Source organism: Rattus norvegicus, chromosome 14 (assembly GCF_036323735.1).
Source record: "Rattus norvegicus strain BN/NHsdMcwi chromosome 14, GRCr8, whole genome shotgun sequence".
In the NCBI taxonomy this organism is placed as follows: Eukaryota; Metazoa; Chordata; class Mammalia; order Rodentia; family Muridae; genus Rattus; species Rattus norvegicus.
In genome coordinates, this window is record NC_086032.1 from 62,517,774 (window position 1) to 62,532,490 (window position 14,717).

At 42.0% G+C, this 14,717-nt stretch overlaps 1 protein-coding gene across 5 annotated transcripts in view; it reads left to right on the top strand.

Moving 5' to 3' along the window:
• Positions 1-6,513: 6,513 nt before the first annotated feature.
• The window catches only part of Sepsecs (Sep (O-phosphoserine) tRNA:Sec (selenocysteine) tRNA synthase), a 30,243-nt gene continuing 22,039 nt past the window's right edge, over positions 6,514-14,717 (top strand). For 2 of the 5 annotated variants that reach the window (XM_039092409.2, XM_039092411.2), the window contains exons 1-5: positions 6,517-6,684; positions 7,225-7,379; positions 10,109-10,227; positions 10,827-10,985; positions 12,115-12,268. In XM_039092409.2, coding sequence (XP_038948337.1) covers positions 6,571-6,684; positions 7,225-7,379; positions 10,109-10,227; positions 10,827-10,985; positions 12,115-12,268 — 701 coding nt within the window. In that variant the 5' untranslated portion in view covers positions 6,517-6,570. Of the gene's footprint in view, positions 6,685-7,224; positions 7,380-10,108; positions 10,228-10,826; positions 10,986-12,114; positions 12,269-14,717 lie in introns of those variants that run through there. The other 3 variants (XR_005493009.2, NM_001128287.2, XM_039092412.2) reach the window with 3 other exon arrangements.

Here is a 14,717-nt window from a genome sequence, read left to right on the forward strand (position 1 = left end):
CCCAGCTCTTGGGAGGCAGAATCAGTCAGATCTCTGAGATTGGGACCAGCCTGATGTACTACCCAGTGAGTTCCAGGACTAAGGCTATAAAGAAACCGGGTCTAAGAAAAAACAAAAGCCCCAAAGCTGGAGAATGAAAATGGAAACAAAGAATCAGTAAGACATGAAATGGCATAGCAGAAAGTCTACTAAACAACAAAACAAGACAAAGAAAAAAAAAACACTGCCACCACCAAAACCCACCATGGAGTTCATTATCCCTGAGCATGGGGCCTCCCGGGAAGTGTGGTTGATACAGCTGGAGAGACTCCATAGAAGAAAATGGATTTTCTCTTTGCCAGCAGATACCAATTGCAAATAGCATGTGGGTTAGGGGTGGGACCCCGTGTCCATTTCTCTCTCCACAGGGCTTGTGCATGCTGCCACAGTGTGTGAGTTCACATACATACCTCTCCTGCTGTGTCTGGAAGACTTACTTCCGGGGTTGGGGATTTGGCTCAGTGGTAGAGCACTTGCCTAGCAAGCACAAGGCCCTGGGTTCGGTCCCCAGCTCCGAAAAAAAGAAAAGGAAAAAAAAAAAAAAAAGACTTACTTCCTTGGAGTCACCCATCACTTCTGCTCTTACGATCCTCCTGCCTCCTCCTCCACATAGGTCCCTGAGCCTCAGGGGGATGGGTCTGACGAAGACATCCCATCACTTAGGACTGAGTGTTCTAAGGTCTCTCACTCTCTGCACATTGTCCAGTTATGGGACTCTGTTAATTCCCATATGATACAAGAAGAGGCGTCTCTGATGAGCGTCGAGGTGCTGATCTATGGTCTGGCAGTCTGTCATTAGGAGCCATTTGTTGCTGTGTTCCTTAGCAGAATAATAGGATTCGGTTTTCCCCTAGGGCCTATGACCTGTCCAATCTTAGGTTCTTGGCCTGATGGTAAGGCCTTATTATTAAAGGACACACTTACTATGTCCTCAAACATGGTCAAGTTGAACTGGTGCCTACTAGAAACTTCATCCCTACTAGTGCTGGAAGGTACTATGCTATCAGAGGAGGCATAGACTCATCAACATCACCCACTACAAAACCTGTGACCTTCAACAGCAACTTGCTTGCAAAATATGCTGGTGCAGCAGTGTGACAAATGTGACGGGAGTGACAGTGATGGCTCAAGAAATTTGGTGCTAGGCATCCATCTTGGTACCCACTAGTCTTTTATCTCTGACTCTAGTCCCTGGAATATGAGTTCCCAGTTACCTTGACTTAGTGACCCCCACCCAGAAATGACTACCTACTTGTTAAGATGTGACTGACTGCTCTTCTGGCTTCTGTAACTGGTTTACACAAACACCAATGATTGTTTTGGGTCCCTTGGCAGAACAGACCAATTTCTGCTTGCTTCAGTGTAGACACCGGAGGTCTTGTGGTGTTCTCCTTTAAGAATCTTTTCCTCACCCTGCTTCTCACAGCAATCACAAATTTGGCTCAGAGGTTGTTCCTTTGGCTAACTGCTGACCAATAAATCTTTTAATTATAATTGGACTGAGTCTGTGGTCTTTTCCCAGGAGTTACAAACTCCTTAAAGCAACTGTGATGGTTTTTATGTGCTCAGCCCAGGGAGTGGCACGATTAGAAGTATGTCTCTGTTGGAGTAGGTGTGTCATTGTGAGTGTGGGCTTTAAGACCCTCATCCTAGCTGCTTGGAAGTCAGTATTTTCCTAGCAGCCTTCCAATAAGGATGTAAAACTTTCAGCTCCTCCTGCACCATGCCTGCTTGGATGCTGCCATGCTCCTGCCTTGATGTTTATGGACTGAACCTCTGAACCTGTAAGCCAGCCCCAATTACATTTTTTTATAAGAGTTACCTTGGTCATGGTGTCTGTTTACAGCAGTAAAACCCAAACTGAGACAGTAACCAACCACTTTTTGCTTGGATTTAAGGCCTACCCCACAAGATAGAACCAGTACCTGATACTGCTAGAGGAGTCAAGTATGCATTTTAAACGTCATATAAAGAAGCTATTCCTACTGGTTCCTTTAAAGGACGTGGAACTGAAGCACAGAGAAATGAAGTCACTTGCCCAGGATCACTAATTCATCCTTTGAATTTGCCTTGAGCATGACTGTTTCAGTTAGGCAGCTAGTTGAAGGAAAATCATTGCTTTTGAATAAACCATATATAGATAACTAAAAGTGCTTTTGTGCATGTTTTGACTGTGGAAGTAGAAGGCAAAGGGCAGTGAATTCAGATTTCAACCTCAGATTTTCACTTAGATTTGTGGTTTAATTAGGGTAAAGCAAGGTGTTAGGAGGTTGGGAGATGAAGTCTCAAAAAGCAGCTGAAAACTTTTCAAATACTAATATGTCAGCAAGCAGTTTGTTATGGATGTGATGGGGCACATTTTTAGTCTCAGCACTCAGGAGGCAGAGGCTGGTGTACCTCTGAGAGTTCCAGGACAGCCTGGTGTGTGTGTGTGTGTGTGTGTGTGTGTGTGTGTGTGTGTGTGTGTGTAGTGACTTTTAGGCCAGCCAAGAGTACAAAGTGAGACCCTATCTGAAAGAGAAACAGACACACTCATGCATGGGTGAGCACACACACCACTACTACCACCACCGCCAAACCCACAAACCACAAAATAAAAAGGGGCACAACTTAAGATTTTAAACTGGCCTTGGAGCTAAGAGAAACTGATTTAAGTTATTCCACATGGATGAAATGAGCCAATTCAAGCCAATTAAAGTATATAAAGTCAGGTTTATTGGGAAGCCACTCTGGGGTAGGTTTACTGGTCCCAAGGAAGGGCAGGGAAGTCACCTAGGGAGCTGGGGAGAGAAAGTGTGCGTGCAGCCAGAGAGAAAGAAATTCGGGGATGGGCTTTCCAAGTAGGGTTGGGGATGGAGAGACCACAGGGGTCCCAAAAGTCTGGATTATGTAAGGACGACCTTTGAGGGGGAGGGGAAGCTCAGTCCTCAGACGGAAAGTTCAGGGCAGAGGGTAGGGTTTGCCAGCCATGCCTGTAACATGTAGGTACTGAGGGATGCTGGGAGAACCTGGAGTCCATGTCTGCTTTGGCTCAACTGAATTGAGTCTCTACAGCCAGCGTTTCATAGGGCTCAAAAAGGAAACGAGGGCTGGTAATTAATGTAAAAAATAAAACAGACATGGTCTATTTCCAAAACCAAAGATTCCTTAAGTTTACTATATCACACAGAAGCTGGAGGCCCGCCTGGCCTCTGTGCTGTTAGGTTAGCTTAGGTGGAGACACGGCTCAGAGGTAAAGTGTGCTCATTGCTCTTTCAGAGGAACCTATTTTGGTTCCCACTACCCAACATTGTTGGCTCTGACCTCCTGCACCTCCACGGATTAGACTCTTTTGACCTCCCAGGGCACCCATACATGTATGCCATGCATTCACACAAAGTCACATTCACAGAAATAAAAATAAATCTTTAAAAAAGAAAGAAAAAAAGAGAAAGAAAATTACAGCTTGCTCTATGCTTAAGCCCACTTGTCAGAGAGACGGGGAGGGGATCCCAAGCCCCAGGAAGATGGGGAATTTGGGGTGGGGCTACACTCTATGCTGTACAAGCACCCAGCTAATGAGAAAGCAGATGCACTCAGATAGGACTATAAAAACCACTGCTCAGGCCGATCAGCATTTGTCTGTTTATGCTGATGCCCAATTTCTGTAGAAATGTATGCAGGGGAGTGGGAAAATGTAATAAAAGAAAGAAATGTTTCAGGTGTGCCAAGATTGGGGACCGATGACAGCCTTGAGAAGTTGAAGGCAGTAATGAGAAATGGGACATCTTCCACGATTGGTTTGGGAAACGGTGATCCTGAGTTGGCGTAAGGGCAAAATATATACGGATGGATCTTGGAATTACAGTCCTAAAGTACTAGAGGTATGACTTTGAAGTAAATAGGATTAGGTGTCCTCTCCAAGTGGAAGGTGGATTCAATGGGAGACACAGGGAGATAGAAGGTGGGGACTATCTGTGTCTCATGATGTAAGATAGAAACCAAGGCTTTACATTAGCTGGGATACATATTTGGATCTCAACTAGTCATTCCCAGCTGGCAAGGATTTGGCCCATTACCCTATGAAGGTGATTGAATTCAAATTCAGAAACACCGTTGGTCTGATCAATATTGTAATAATCTTTTTTCCCCCGGGGAGGGATGGACACCAGTGAAGTGATTATGCTGAATCGTTTATGATCATTTGTTCATATAATTGCAAGTGGGAGCCCTGGTGGCTGAGCTTCGTTCTAGTTCTGTTTAATGAGGTTGAAACTGCTTGGGTGTTTAAGTGATGGGGACAGGGATAGACGCCCATGTCGCAGCCACTGTGGCTGAGGGAAGTAAACGGCATTTGAATACGTATGACCTGGCCTACACCAACACAAGAGTGAGAAGAGGCCAAAGCCAGGCTCTCCTAAAATGAGAAGGATGGGAGCAGATTTTATAGTGAAAGCAAGTAAATGGGGACCTTGGTTTAATGCCCTGAAAGGAACCGTCTACTTTGAAGTCATTGGTTTGTTCTGAAGGACCCGTTTAGCCTATAGTTTTAGAAGATTGGCTGTTTCTGAACGATCCCGTTAAAACTCTCATTTTGAAGTATCTTCTTGGATTAACTTTTCATGCTGACAGAATTCTGACCTGCTTTCTTTTCAGTTAAATAGATCATTAGTACGCAGAGTAGTGGGTTCCATACATACTTTGCTTTGAGTCCTCCTTCCCTTTCCCTTCCTCCATCTCCTCCCCTTCCTCCAACTCCTTCGTCCCTTCTTCTATCTCCTCTTTCCTTCCTCTATCCCCTTCTTCCCTTCTCCCATCCCCTTCCTCCCTTCCTCCTTGTCCTTCCCCCCATCAGTGTTCCTTTCCCTCCCCCCAAGAGCCCAGCTTACATTGCATGTGAACATGTACTCTGTTCCCTCCTTTCTACCTCTGTGACAGGATAAGACAGGGCAGAGGTCCTTCCATCTCCTATTCTTTTGAGGCTGTTTTAGGTTTGACTAGAATTTAGTCTCCTTGATGGAAGTAAGTGGCTTGGTCACTCTTAGGACTCTTTTTTTGAATCAGAACTTTTAGAGACTGTACAGGCTGTATCTTTTGGCAAGGAAATACCATAGACCACTCTGAAAATGGACATACACTATCTAAAAGGCATTTTAAAAAATCAATCTAAAAATGATGAAATGGCCATTGAGGTCATGGCTCAGCCCACTGCTGAAGGTTTTTCCTAGACTATGCTGTAGGCAGGTTACAATGATCCTCAGTTAACCTCAGTGATCTTTGTAAAGCTTCACAGCAAATGTTGACTTGGGAGAGTAGCTAGCTTGTCTATGTTGCAATGAATGGCTCCATAGAGACATGTGACATCCTTTTGAAGATATCTGATAGCCTCAAGCAAAAGTCCTGGGAGGCTCAGAGATTAGCTGATCAAAAGGTCCAACCATTTCCCCCATTCATTCTTTCAAAGGCAGGGACTAAGCACCAGTACTGTACAATGGTGTCTTTGACTAGCTGAAGGACTGTGTCCTTTGTCTGTGCAAGGATTATTGATGGGTACGGATGCTGGTTGGCAGTGATCTCTCAGAGCATCTTTGTTGTTTTCCACACTCCCCTCTTTTCACACGAGCCTTTACTTCTATATGGCTACGAACCTGCAAAATAGGAGTGCATTGCAGAGCCCCATAACTTCTTGTCCATTTTTGTTGAGGTGCCCAAAAAAAGATGAGGAACCCTTCTCCCCTCAAACATTTCAGAGTCATGTAGAATTTGTAGGCCATGTTTGCTTGCTTGCTAACATGCAAGTACATAGTTCTGGCATTGGTGAATTCCTACATTTGGTAGACTTCTGCTATATTCCAAAGAAATACTATTCATGGACAAGTATTAGTACAAAGTTCTTAAAGGAATTCTGTAGATCTAAATGAAGCACAGAAAACTCTAGATCTCAGGTAAGACATGCATGGGCCTCCTCTTCCCCTAGTACACTGATAGATTAAGTTATTGCAGATTATTGCACAATTTGAAATGAAAAGAGTAACTATCGTGAGATAAATTTGCCAGGAGAGTAAGGTTTTGTCCTTTCATAATGTTGTCAGGCAGTAGGAAATGCTGAAATATATCAAGGGATGGATGTAAGGTTCTGGAATCTGACACAGTCGGGAAGACTCAAACAACATGACTGGAGCAGATCATATAGTCTTTTCTTGAGAAGCCCACACAATGGCCCTTCTGCCTTCTCTGCCCTCTCTTGAAGTACTAATGTTCTTGATTATAAGAGGGTTTACCTAGCCCAACCCAACGTTCCTTTCCTGTCGCCGGAAACCCGCTAATCTTGCCAACTCTCAAGAATACTCAAGGTTTTGAACTTTTTCCTAGGTGGTTGTAGTGCTGGGGTGAGTGAGGGTTTGTGGGTTGGTGGAAGACGACCAAAAATGCTCTGCGCATGCGCGGAAGCCGAAGGCGGAGACCTAGAGTGTTTTGGGTCCACGGCCGCCCCGTACCGTCCGGGCGACGCGCTGCATCCTGGGTCTCGGCGTGCGCTTAGTGGGCGCCGTCATGAACCCCGAGAGCTTCGCGGCTGGCGAGCGGCGGGTGACTCCAGCTTACGTGAGGCAGGGTTGTGAGGCTCGGCGCGCACACGAGCACCTCATCTGGCTGCTTATAGAGCAGGTATCCCGCCGTTTCGGCGCTCGGGCTCTGCGTCTTCAGGGAGGGGAGGGGCAGCGCGCTCCTCAGTGTGTGCGGAACTGTCAAAGTCCAAGTGTTTGGTCTGCCTGGGCCACTCTGGGAGCGCGTGCTATCGGCAAATCTATTGCTAAACCTACTCCAGCGGCAGCTTTCCTCCAGACCTCTCAGACCTCGCTCCTTGACAGTAGTCCTGAACTTTAGTGTCCCCGAAGTTGGCCAGCCCCTAGCTGGAAAACTAAACTGAGGACATTACCTTTTCAGTTTCCCTAACTTAACTGAGATTTAAGAGTCCCAGCAAACTTCAATGGCCGTATTAGATACATTCGCGCTCTCTAGTTTGTAGTCGAACAGAATACGAACGTTTGGCCAATTAGCAGTTTCTTCATAGCTGCTGAGTTTGTTTCCGATGTGAGGAATCAAGGGTCACTAAAACACGTTAAAAAGAATTCAAGTACATTGATGTGGAGTTTTAGGGACCGATAATTTTCCTGAACATGAACGTCATTACTATTTTTTTTTAAGGGCAAGTGTCCAGAGGATGGCTGGGATGAAAGTACACTCGAACTCTTTCTGCATGAGCTTGCAGTCATGGATAGCAACAATTTCTTGGGTAATTGTGGTGTGGGAGAAAGGGAAGGGAGAGTGGCCTCTGCTTTGGTTGCTCGTCGTCATTACAGGTATGGTTCTTAAACTAGTTGTGAAAACATTTATTTATCTTTTTTTGGGAATGGGAGTGGAAGGAACCTAAAATAATGGTGATGATATTCCTACTAAATTATAAAGTTTCCACTGAGATATATAATTTCTTCTGTCATCAAATGGGTATGGAAATCAAACGGAACACTTGGAGCAGGCGATTTTCGTGACAATAGAGCTGCAGTTCTGATATGTGGTGGTTAACCCCTTCCGATGCTGGCTGGTCCACAGCACAAGTGCCATGTTCTGATAATATTTAAACTAGCACTCTGTTCTGAAAGCTTAATAAAAAAAAAAAAAAAAAAACATTGGTCGGGCTGGGGACATGGTTCAGTGGTTAAGAGCACTGACTGCTCTTCCAGAGGTCTTGAGTTCAGTTCCCAGCAACCACATGGTTGCTCACAACCATCTGCAATGGTATCTGATGCCCTCTTCTGGTGTGTCTGAGGAGAGCTACAGTGTACTCATACATAAAATAAACAAATCTTAAAAACGTTCACTTCAAAAAGAATAAGAATATTCTAGAGATACATATAAGTGACAGGTGACCCCAAATATCATGTTCTGGAGTGGTAACAGTTTCATGAAATTTTTTTATAAAATAGTCGTAGAATAAAATCATAGACCAAGACATTTTTTAATTCACTAGTAGAAATATGGAGGTAGGCATGTTTCAGGAAAGCAGGGACACCCTGTTGCGGGCCCCAGGTGCTGTCTGATGACATTCTTAGCTTTTGGGTAGGTGAAGCTAGGGGGTTTCTGTCAAGTCCAGAAGGTAGTCACAGAAGTGATAGGTCACACAGAGGGAAGATGTTTGGTTCTGGACCTGCAACTTGCTGACTTCCCACCCTCATAGAAGGTCAGCCAGCCTTGTTCAACATGGGTGTGGCCTTTTTTCTTTTTGTTTTAACTTCAGTTGACATACGTCATAGTTGTGTGCTGTGTTCTGATTTTTTTTTCTTTTTTTTTTTTCTTTTTCTTTTTTTTTTTTTTAAGACATCCTCACTTTGTAACTGTGGCTGGCCCAGGCTCATGCTGGCTTCAGACAAAGAGGCTCACTTGCCTCTGCCTCCTGAGTCATAGGATAAAAGGCGCTCAACACCGTGAGCAGCCATAATTCCTTTTTAACCTACAGGTTATATTGGAGAGTAATGAACTTGAAAGCATAGCTTATCACTATCTCAATCCCAGCAGATGGAGGAACAATTGTATTAGATGATTGCATTATTTGTATTATTTTTGAAACTTTAGCCCATTCTGAAAAGTGTTGTTTTTTTTGTTTTTTGTTTTTTTTAAAGACCCAGCTGCTCTGCCTCCTGAGTGCTAGGACTGAAGGCATGTGCCACCACTACCTAGCAAAAAATGATTTAATCATTAACCGGTAGTGCTTTTGGATATGACTGCTATTTCTGTCTTCTACCCTTTCTGTGAGAATGATGGTCTATAGACTCTTAAAAACTTTTTTTTAAGTCAAGGTGAAGTTTTTGAGGCATATTAAAATTATATTTTAATAACATTTGCAGTCAGGTATGCAAAATACCTGATAATGAGTAGGGATACAGATTTCCTGTCTACCAGCGGCCTGGTAACAAGGTCCATATATAATGTATATGGAAGTCTTGTATACAAGGCATGCCTGTAAGGAAGTACAGTGCTAGTTAGTGCTCTGTGATGCTCTCAGTATACACAGTTTCTGATCTAATTGAATGTAAGAGATGGAGCATGCATCTCTTTTTTTAATTAGGAGTATTCACAGGTGTGTAAGTGTATAGGGCCATCTAATTTAAGACAAGTGGATTTGTGCACTCATTTTCAAGAAACATATTTAAAAATGAGGAAAGGTTTTGCTTGGGTGGTGGTATTGCCTGTAATCCTAGCACTTAGCAGAAACAGGGGCAAGGGTCCAAAGTAGGGTCACCCAGGGTCACTTCGTGAGAGCCTGTCTCAAAAGACCACTGTCAATTGCCAACAGCTAATTGGGACAGTTTCTAAAGCATCAGCTCTTTCAGACTGGAATCTGTCCCACTGCTCTGGTAGGCAGAAAAGAGGGACTAGAATGTTACCTGTACTGTGGTTTTAAACATACCACTCCAAAGGCTGATGACTTAAAATGATCGTTATTCCTCCTGGTTCTGTGTTAACTCAGCAGCTGAGTGTCTTGTGTTTCTAGTGTAGTTGTAAATGTCATTGAAGGTGAGAGTGGGCAGTCTATTAAAGATGACTTGTTAACGTGGCTAAGGGCTCAGAGCCCATCTTCTCTTCTGTTAGCTCCTCCCAGTATGGCAGCTGGATCTTGGAAGGCAGTGCACACTAGCAGACTCTTAAGAAGCCAAGAAGACTTTAGTGCTTTTTATGATATTTTAGAACTCAGAGGCTCCAGACAAACACTTTTTATGTTCTTCCCAGTCAAAGGCAAGTCAGTAAGGACATCCTCCCCTGCCCCCAATCCAGAGCAGAGATGGGGAATTAAACTGTATCTCTTGATGTGGACCACCATGAGAAAGAAATTAAATAATGATGGTCTTTGGAGATTAGTTGCTATATATACTGAAACTTTCAACTTAAGGTATTTCCACATCAATGGCTTATAAAGTATAATCACAACAGAAAACAGCCTCTGCTAGTTTTTGGTTCTCTCTTTGTAACTGTGTGTATCGATTACTTGAACACTGAATATATTTGTATGGGTTTTGGCTTATTTTTTGCTTAGGTTCATCCATGGAATTGGACGATCTGGTGATATTTCTGCTGTACAACCAAAAGCTGCAGGCTCTAGCCTCTTGAACAAAATTACTAATTCTTTGGTGCTTAATGTCATAAAGCTGGCTGGTATGTATCACGTCAATCATAACATGATCTATGAGTACATAGCCCACTAGTTTCTTACATTTTTGTGTCTTCAAAAACAATATGAATGGTTTTTAAAAGGACACACATGTAAACCTATTTCAGAATAAGATAGAAAATGAGAGTTATAGCCCCAGGAATGACTTTTTTGTTTGGTTTTTGGAGGGTCTCTGTGAATCCCTGACTGTCCTGGAACCTACTCTGTAGACCAGGCTGGCCTTGAATTCAGAGATCTGCCTACCTCTGCTTCCTGAGGTCAATCACCTGGCAAATTGCAATGTTTTTGCCTTTTTTTTTTTTTTTCCTGAGACAGGGTCTCACTATGCAGCTCTGGCTCTCCTGGGACTCACTTTGTACCAGGCTGGCCTCAGAATCACAGAGATCCACCCGCAGCGCCTCTGCCTCCCAAGTGCTGGGATTAAAGGAGCGCACCACTACCCCTGGCTCCAACAATGAGTTCATGAGAGCAGATGAGAAAGAAATATCAGGGTTACAGTCCATGTTGTTTGATAAAGGAACTGTATCATTTCTTCCAGAAAGGTTTTAATGGGATAATAAATTCTTTTATTTCTTATTTGTAGGTGTTCATTCAGTGGCCAGTTGCTTTGTAGTTCCTATGGCAACTGGGATGAGTCTAACCTTGTGTTTCCTAACACTGCGACACAAAAGACCGAAGGCCAAGTATATCATATGGCCACGGATAGATCAGAAGTCCTGCTTTAAGTCCATGGTCACTGCAGGTAAAAGAAGACACTCGGGGGTTGGGGATTTAGCTCAGTGGTAGAGTGCTTGTCTAGCAAGCGCAAGGCCCTGGGTTCGATCCCCAGCTCCGAAAAAAAAAAAAAAAAAAAAAAAAAAAAAGAAGACACTCAGCATGTGTGATATTTTAAACATCCAGTGGGAAAATTCAGATTTTACATAGAGATAGGTAAATGAAAAATTAAATGTACTCTACATCCATGCTTTAAAGAATTGTAGTAAAGTATTTATAAAATTTAGTACATATTTTGTTTTATGCAACTTTTAAACTTACTTAAGGGTTACTTATCTTTACCATTAAAGCTTATATAATTATTTGTGAGGTGATCTTTAATTATGTATTAGTTAAGTACAATATTCAATTAAAAATATGAAGGATTCTTGGACCATGAGATGGGTTAGTGATCTCCACGCTATTGAAATTAATTGTAGGGTTTTGTTTTTTGTTTTTTTGTTTTTTTTTTTTTTTGGTATGTGTGTGTATATGGTAAAACAAAGTTTATGGGTATGATTTATTTTAGTGCTTGAATTTTATTACTATTTATCTCTAGCTCTTTAATAAACTCAAATTGAAATGTTTCTAGAGAATGATCAGGGTTCTTTTTTAAAAAAGATTTATTTTTATAATACACACACACACACACACACACTGTAGCTGTCTTCAGACACACCAGAAGAGAACATCAGATTCCATTACAGATGGTGGTGGGGTTGCTGGGAATTAAACTCAGGATCTCTGGAAGAGCAGCCAGGGCTCTTGACTGCTCAGCCATCTCTCTAACCCCAAACAGGTTTCTTCTTGATTATCAGCATCTGAGCAATTAATTTCTGTAATTATAAGGGAAGCAATTTGCTTCCCTTATAGTATAAACTCCTTTCTGTATCATTTCAAAGCATTAAGACCCAGTCCTAGTTGTTACTTGTTCTTTACACCTTTCTACTGGTTTCTGACTACTGCCAGCTCTGAGCCACCATCTTTATCACTAGAGGAAAACTTGTTAGTTTAATAAGTAATTGGAATTCTGTGTGCCATTGCATTGTTCTTAGAGTTCTAGAATCATCTCACATTTAGTTGACACTAATGCTTAGCTCTCTGGTTGACTTGATTAGGTTTTGAACCCGTGGTAATAGAAAATGTATTGGAAGGCGATGAGCTGCGCACAGACCTGAAAGCCGTGGAGGCAAAAATCCAGGAGCTTGGGCCTGAGCATATCCTGTGCCTTCATTCTACCACAGCCTGTTTTGCTCCAAGGGTGCCTGATAGGTAACAACGCACTTGGAATACTCGTCTTTGGATGCTCACTCAGCAGTCTTGACTGACTGGCTGTCCCCGAGTCTCAAGCATGCTGAGATGACATTTGGTAGTGAGGAGTGAGCCTACTGGCCAGGCCCTAGTCCATCTAGGGCAGTTATTGAAGTGAGTTGGAGGAGTTTGATGCTGAAGGAAAATCAACTGAAGCAGAGGTGGACATCTGTCTATCCAAACCTTAGTCAATTTGTCTGCTTTCCTGCTCTTGCCAGTTCCAGCCTCTGCTTTGTTTTACTCATTGCTTAAGCTTTTTCAAGTGAAATGCTGGGCTTAGCCTTTTTCCCCGTCTCTAATTTGGCCTTACAATTCATTTGCTAAATAGGAACTATAGTCATTAACAGAGTATAAATAAAATAGTTTAGGATTATTTACATTTCTGTGATGGGGAGATTACACTAATTGTTTACAGTGTTTGTCCGTGTTTTGAAGATCATATAAATTAGAAAATTAAAGCCATGGGGGTGGCAGATGTTCACTTTTCTAAAAGATAGTCATAAATATTTTATTTTGAAAATGTCATAGGGCTTAGGTTTATTAACAGAATTTTCTGTTTCTGCCAGAAGCTCGAGTTTGGTCTCATTTCAATATTTTTAACAGAAGTCCTAATGAATAAGAATTATGTTGACTTTGGACTCTGGTTGCTAAGCTCTGGTGTTTGTACACTCACATTGTTTGGCAGTGATGGCCACATGTTATTTTTTATTATTTCACAGGCAAATTTTAAAAGATCATATTGAAGCCATGCTCTTGAAAAATTACCTTGTGTCATTCATGAGCCTGTGAATTCTGTTTAAAAATTATGTTGCATATACTGTAGTAGTTTATTAATGACCAATCATTTAAAATTTCTATCAAAATATGAAAGAAATGGTATCTTTCATAATTTTAATAGCTAGAAAATGTGAATGGAATAGAAGTAAACCTCATTTCCCAGGACAGCTTGTGAATGTTTGTGAGCAGTGAGTTATTCTCCCTGGGGAGCTTTGCTTCATCTTGAGCCATGGTCAGTGTGGGTGGTGCTGCGTCTGTTTACACCTAGACCTGCAGAAAAAGTCAGGAGGGTTTAACAGTCAGCAAATTGTCATTTGTTACTTCTCATTTGTGTGGTGTAATGAATGTTTTTGATGAGTGAGGCTCAGTAGTATATTTGAATTTCTGATTTTATAGTCTTCTAGTGGTATTTCATTTATTTTATTTTTATTGGTCAATTATTGTGGAGTATTGAATAGGAAATGTTCGTAAAAGAAATGTTAAAAGAATGTCACTTCTGATGGCTATTAAAATTAGCTTGTGATGTAGAATACAGTGGGGTTCACATGGAAAATCTATTTTCTGCTTTTTTTGCCTTTCATTTAGAATATTTTTATGTCCTATTAAAACATCTGATTTAGATCATTTAAAGTTACTTACAAGTTTTATTTGTTTGTTTAAACAAGTTTTATATTTTTGAGGTTAGTAGAGAATTCTTTCTCTAGAGCACACACACATAAAAAAAGTGCCTTTTATCTTTTGAAGAATATATGGTGTGTGTTCGAAGTCTATTTTGTTAGTAGCAGAAGACATTTTGGTATTGATTGTCATTCAGGCATGTTGTGTGTGTTTGTTTGCATACTTGCGTGTGTGCTTATGTGCATGCTTGTGCGCGTGTGCCCAACAGCTGACTTTGGATGTCTTTTTCTATCCCTCTCCACTTTGTTGTGTTGAGACAGGGCTTCTCGCTGGAGCATCCAGTTTCAGTTAGCTTGACTGGCTCCTGTCTTTGCCTGCCAATTGCTGGGATTTCAGGCACATGCTGCCACACCTGCCTTTTTCTGTGATTCTGAGGAATTGAACTCAGAACTACTTTCTGATTGAATAATCAATCTCTCCAGCCCTAAAAATTAGGTTCTATTCATGTCTTAGTCAGTGTTCTATTGCTGTGAATAGACAACATGATCACGGCAACTCTTACAAAGGAAAGCGTTTATTTGGGGCTGGCTTATGGTTTCAGAGGTTTAGTCCATTGTCATCAGGGCAGGGAGCATAGTGCCACAGAGCTAGACATGGTGCTGGAACAGTAAGTTGAGAGTTCTACATCAAGATCTGCAGGCAGGAGGACTAGCTGGGCCTGGCTTGGGCTTTTGAAGCCTAAAAGCCTACCCTCATGGCACATTCCAATGAGGCTGCATGTCCTGTTCGTTCTTAAGTAGTGACACTCCCTGATGACTAAGCATTAGTGTTTGAGTATATGTGCACCACTATTACCTAAACCACCACCACAATTTATAATACTTGAAGGAAGCGAATTAAAAGTTTCTGATACATCAACATGACCTTATCCCCATTTATAGTTTTAAAACATATTTGCTCACATCTAGAAAAAAAAGATATATCATGCATAGCTTAGTAATAAGACCATACACTC